We start from the raw sequence: 6558 nt of genomic DNA, 5'->3' as shown, positions 1-6558 counted from the left end.
TGAACATAGTTGAGCATATACTTTTGTTGTATGATAGGGCCTCTCTTGGATATATACCCAGCAATACCACTCAAACTCTTTTAAAAGTAATGCATTTTATACATAGGTCTTATTTTCTTACTTTACCTATATACAATGATATTTGATTGTATCTATATCTGACTTCATTCCATCTTCTTTAGCCCTTCTCGGTAGGTCTCCTTCCCAACTTTATATCCTCTTATGTTTTTTTATATATATAAATAACTCATTGAGTCCATTGAGAACTGACCATATGTGCATGTGTGTGGGACCATCCACTTGGGGATGAGCAACCTATCACCCCCAAAGAAAAATTTGGCTACACCCCTAAAGAAAAATTATTCTCTTCCCCCTTAGTGGCCATCAACTACCAGTAACTCCTCATCTAGGGATAAAGCCTTCTGAGCTCCTCCCCTATTCATACTGGAATTCTGACAGGATTAATCTTGTTCAGGTAAACTAAGGTACCCCTAATTTCATGAGTACAAAAAAGAAATTTCAGTCCTGATAGAGTGTACACTCCATATGGGTTATTGGTAAGGGAGTTTCCAGAGCGCCCCAATAAAATAACTCAGGCTATTACCATTGCTTTATTATATATTATTATACCATTGCTTTATTACCACTAGTTGCCCATTCTAATTAGACTGTGGGATCCTATTGCTGAAGATACCACATACTTTGGCTGTAAGACATAGAAGAATGTTTTTAATTTTCTTTTAGTTTTCTCTAACACATTACATCCCCACCACAGTTTCCCCTTCCCCCCACTCTTCCCCATACTCCCTTCACCTCTCTTCTTTCCCATATCCAGTCGTCCTCTGTTTCCCTTCAAAAATAAAAAGAGCAGGCAGGCTGGAGAGATGGCTTAGAGGTTAAGAGCACTGGCTGCTCTTTCAGATTTCTGAATCCAGTTCCCAGGAACCACATGGTGGCTTGCGACCATGTACAATGAGATCTCATACCCTTTTCTGACCTGCAGGCATGTACACAGGTAGAACAGTGGATACATGATAAATAAGTAGATTTTTTTGAGAGACAGAGGAGAGAGAGGGAGAGAGAGAGAGGGAAAGAGAGAGAGAAAGCAGGCTTCCCAGGGACATCAACTGAACATGGCATAACAAGTTAAAATAAGACTAAGCATGTGGGTAACAGTTGTATGGCTGAGGTAGACTGCAAAGCCACTATCATTGGGACCAGGATTTATCCCTAGTGCTTGTACTGGCTTTTTGGAATTTATTCTCTTTGGAGGGATACCTTGCTCAGCCTAGGTATAGGAGGGAGAGCCTTGATCCTTCCTCAAAGCAATGTGCCTTACCTTCTCTGAAGAATGGATAGGGGAGCAGGTGAAGGGAGCAGGAAGAGGGCAGGAAATGGAAACTGGGAGTGGTATGTAAAATGAAAAATATAGAGTTTTTAATAATAAAAAGTTAAAAAATGACTAAGCACAAACCTTCATAATAAGGCTAAACAAGGGAACCCAGTAGGAGGAAAATGGTCCCAAGATCGGACAAAAGAGTCAGAGACACCCACTGTTCCCATTCTTAGGAATCCCACAAGAACACCAAGCCACACAACCATAACATATATGAAGAGGACTTAGTTCAGACCCATGCAGGTTCAGAGATTGTCACTTCAGACTCTGTGATCCCCTATGAGGCCTGCTTAGTTGATTTTGTGGTCTGTGTTCTCGTAATGCTCTCCATCCCACCCCACCTCCCCATCCCAGCTCCTACAATCCGGTCTCCCCTCTCTTTTACAGGGTTCCCCTGGCTCTGCCTAGTGTTTGGCTGTGGGTCTCTGTATCTGCTTCCATCAGCTGCTGGAGGAAGCCTCTCTGATGGCAATTGGGCTAGGCACTGATTCTATGAATATAGCAGAATATCATTAGGAATCATTTCATTGGATTTTTTCCTCCAGTCATGTTCTGTTCTACCCTGTGTCTCTGGGCTAACCAGCCCCTGGTTCCTACTCATCCAGATAGTGTCAGACATGGGCTCCCTCTTGAGGTATGGGCCTCAACTTGGACCAATCATTGGCTGACGACTCCCACAAGCTCTGCACCATTACCCCAGCACATCTTGTGGGCAAGAAAGATTTTAAGTCTAAGATTTTGTGGCTGGGTTAATGTTGCAGCCCCACTGCTGGGAGCCTTGCCTAGCTATAGAAGATGGCTGGTTCAGTTTTCATATCCTTTATTACTAGGAGTCTTCACTAGGGTCACTCAAGGATTCCAGGGAGTTTCAAATCACCCCCAAGTGCTTCCTCCCCCACATTCCAGTTGTCTGTCTCAGCATTCTCTTCCTTCATCCCTCTCCCCCTGCCCCTCCAGTTCTCATCCCCACCTGCCCCAATCCACTTACAAAATCTATTCTGTTTTCCCTTCTCTGAGAGATCCATGTACCCTTTCCTGAGCCCTCCTTGTTACTTCGCCTCTCTGAGTTTCTGGATTGTCACATGGTTATTGTTTACTTTACAGCTAATGTTCACTTAAAAGTGAGTATGTACCATATTTGTCTTTCTGGAGCTGGATTATCTTACTTAGGATGATTTTTTTTCTAGTATGATTCATAGACCTACAAATTTTATGTTGCCATTTTTTTAACTCTCGAGTGAATGTACCACATTTTCTGTCTATTTTTCAGTTGAGGGACTTCTGGATTGTTTCCAGTTTCTGGCTATTATGAATAAATCTTCTGTGAACATAGGTGAGCAAGTATCCTTGTGGTAGGATGGAGCATCCTTTGTGTATATGCCCAATAGTGGTATAGCTGGGTCTTAGGTAGAACAATTGTAAATTTTCTAAGAAACCACAATACTGATTTCGATAGTGATTGTACAAATTTGCACTCTCACCAGCAATGGAGGAGTCTTGGATAGGCAGCTTTCATTGTGTCAGGTGATATTACATAGGCCTCTGGAGGAAAAAAGACATCAATGGTCTTCTCCAGTACTAGACACTCTATGCTGTAATACTAACCTGACCAAAAAGATGCGCCCACTGATGCAATATTTGCACAAAATAAGGAGATAAACAAGTGCATTCTGGTTGTGTTTGAGGTCTGTTCCACAGGAGAAAATTCATGACTGATATGGTGAACCTTACCAAAAGCCTCTGACTAGGAACACACTAGAGAGGAATCTAGTGTGTTGTTTTGCTAAATGATCATGTTATCAAAATGCCTTCTAAATATTTGTTTATACCCACAGATCTGTGCTGTTCTTAAATCTTTTTTTGTAATGGGAAGCAATCAATGCAGAGCCCCATAACTGACCAAAATGCTAAGAATAAGTGACTGTGACTTCTCAGCCCTAAGTAAGATATCTATATCACCCCACACAGTGAGGCTCAGGAGATATCATTGATAGAGAGACTAAAGAATGTAAGACCTAGAGTATGGGGAGTATGTTTTACAAGCATTGTCTTTTGGACATAGCATGGCCATCAAACACACGGTTTTTCTCATGTAAAAATACCATATATAAATGGCTTATTTTCTTTTACTTACAGGTTTGTCTTTTTTTCCCTTTCTCTTCTTAAATTTCAATACAGATCTGAAAAGGTCTCAGGAAAATAAGACCCACCAAAGTTAATCATCTTGGAATAGTGGCAGACACACTCTGCACTGAAGCAAACCTTTCTTCTGTGTGAGCCAGGCTGAAAAAACTCCCACGAATATCCTTCCAAACACCTGTAATGATTATCATATGGGAATTCAAGAAGTTGACAAATAACATAGTTCTGAACCAAATGGGAGATATCCAACTGCCATGATGTCCTGGAAGGCCTTACTGCAAAATAAACAAGAAGAGAAAACGTTAACAATTCATGTGTGCTTGCACACTAGAATTCTGTACTTGTTGTAGACAAATCTAAGGCAAACATACAAACATTTTTTGAAGTTCCCAAATCATATGTAGAGGCTAACAATTGTGGCAAAAAGCTGTTTTATACTCTGTCTTTCTGAGCCATTGACCAGCAATCTTGTAAGAGGTACAGCTGTTACTTATGAATTTAGATTTTGAATGATCGTTAGACAAAGACAATTTCTCTAGAAATAATCATGATTGCTAATTATACATGTAACAAGACTGATGGAGACAATACAGATTTTCGGTACTTTATTTATGCAGTAACATACACTGTCATTCTTGTGCCAGGGCTCATAGGGAACATATTAGCCTTATGGGTATTTTATGGCTATATGAAAGAAACCAAAAGGGCTGTGGTATTTATGATAAATTTAGCTATTGCTGACTTATTGCAAATTCTTTCTCTGCCACTGAGAATCTTTTACTACTTGAACCATGACTGGCCATTTGGTCCTGGCCTCTGCATGTTTTGCTTCTATCTGAAATATGTTAACATGTATGCAAGCATCTACTTCTTGGTCTGCATCAGTGTACGAAGATTTTGGTTTCTCATGTACCCCTTTCGTTTCAATGACGGCAAGCAGAAATATGACTTGTATATCAGCATTGTTGGCTGGTTGACCATCTGCCTTGCCTGCCTACTTTTTCCTCTCCTCAGAACCAATGATGATACCCCAGGCAACAGAACCAAATGCTTTGTGGATCTTCCTACCAGGAATGTCAATTTGGCCCAATCTGTTGCCATGATAACCATTGGAGAACTGGTTGGGTTTGTTACTCCGCTCATGATTGTTCTGTACTGTACGTGGAAAACAGCTTTATCATTACAAAACAAATACCCCATTTCTCAACATCTTGGAGAGAAAAAGAAAGCCTTGAAAATGATTTTGACTTGTGCAGGGGTATTTCTAATTTGCTTTGCACCTTATCACTTCAGCTTTCCTTTAGATTTCCTGGTTAAATCCAATGAAATTAAGAGCTGTGTAGCCAGAAGAGTGATTCTAATATTTCATTCTGTGGCCCTGTGTCTGGCAAGTCTGAATTCCTGCCTTGACCCAATCATATATTATTTCACCACTAATGAGTTCAGAAGACGTCTTTCAAGACAAGATTTGCCTGATAGCGTCCAACTCCAGACAAAATCATATAAAATTGTGAGTAACCATACCACTTCTACAGTGGCAACTGGACTATGCTAAATAAAATCCAAAACTAAATGTGGCCTAGAATGAAAGTACCCGGACACGGTCGCAATGTCCCATCAACAAGGCAGTACTCACAAAGAACAGTCCCAACTTTTAAGTGTGGTCTATATTACTTACATAGAGAATACACAGAACCTATTGAGAACATGTTTCATCATTTTGCTTGTGACATGTCTATGCATAATGTATGGCCAAGTCCTTAAGACTTAAGTGATAAAATTTTGATGTCACTCTTCGCACATATGCTCTGAGCTATAGTCATCAGCTTTATCTGTGAACCTAAGTCACAAAGGGATTACTAGCTCAAGCTCCCCTTAAGTACTTAGTTTTCTAACCTCAGATGAATTCACCAGAGGGATTGCAAATGTCTATTTGTAGTAGCAAGCACAGTTTGCATTCCAACAACATTTGGTTATGTTTAAAGTGGGATAGACAGTACTTTACATACACATAACATTAAAAAAAATAGGCTAATATTTATTTCCAAGGTGTGATTCGATTTCATGATTTGAAAATTCTTATGCTTGGTTTCTTTGGTTAGTGTCAGTATGAAATATCATCTCTCACATCTAATCATGGAAAGAAATTATGTAATCAGTCTTTGGTATATTTAAACTAAGAACAATAAAATATTCATGGCACACAATAATCCTCCGTGATTGTATAAAATGCTACATTGAATATACCCAGGGCAGGTAGTTTTCTAGAGACAGCCCATTATGACTCAGATGGCCTCTAGGCTTAAGAGAAAGGAAACAGGTGACAATCACAGTTCTGGCTCTCTTAAACTAGTTCCAAAGAACAAAGAACACCTTTGGAACTGTATGAACCTGCCTAGTAGAGGGATGTTTTTCATCGTGTTTTAGAATTACATTGAGGAAATCTAACAGGTTACTGCACTTACTGAGCCTTTGGAAGAAACAGTGCACAAATTATGCACTAAGCTTGGGCCAGAGTGAAAAGATGAAGCAACGTGAAGTATATCTCTTAAAATCAGCACTATTGTCCTTCATTCCCCAAGCTAAGTGGTATCTGTCAACATATCTACACAAGCCAGAGTAGGACTGGAAGACACTGGTCATGTGGACCTTCAAGTCTGCATATTTTTCAGTTATAAAGCCTACACAGATTACCTCTCAGAACCTGTTGAAAGCAATTCTTTCACCTTTTGAAAAACGTAGACCTCATCCCAGTAGCCTTAGGCACTCCTTACAAAAGATTTGCCTATTACCTACTTGGTAGTATTGAGCAGGAAAAACTGGGGTATGGAGATGTAAGTACTGGAATGGGCAGAATCATGATATACATTATAAATAAGATTACTTTTAAAAATGTTTGAAGAAGAGAATGGAAAGATAGCACACTCTTCTTTACATTAAGAAAAAATGTATAAAGCCGGGCGGTGGTGGCGCACGCCTTTAATCCCAGCACTCGGGAGGCAGAGGCAGGCGGATCTCTG

The 6558-nt window shown here is 40.0% G+C and overlaps 1 protein-coding gene across 1 annotated transcript; it reads left to right on the top strand.

Annotated features, from left to right (window-relative positions):
• The first annotated feature begins 4085 nt into the window (after nucleotides 1-4085).
• Gpr174 (G protein-coupled receptor 174) lies at nucleotides 4086-5285 on the top strand. Its single transcript, XM_005366735.2, has one exon. It carries the CDS (start codon nucleotides 4086-4088, stop codon nucleotides 5091-5093), a length of 1008 nt encoding a protein of 335 aa, XP_005366792.1. The 3' UTR covers nucleotides 5094-5285.
• Nucleotides 5286-6558: the final 1273 nt, after the last annotated feature.

Source organism: Microtus ochrogaster, unplaced genomic scaffold (assembly GCF_000317375.1).
Source record: "Microtus ochrogaster isolate Prairie Vole_2 unplaced genomic scaffold, MicOch1.0 UNK13, whole genome shotgun sequence".
Classification (NCBI taxonomy): domain Eukaryota; kingdom Metazoa; phylum Chordata; class Mammalia; order Rodentia; family Cricetidae; genus Microtus; species Microtus ochrogaster.
Note: the sequence above shows the minus strand (reverse complement) of the source record. Positions and strands in the feature narration are given on the sequence as shown.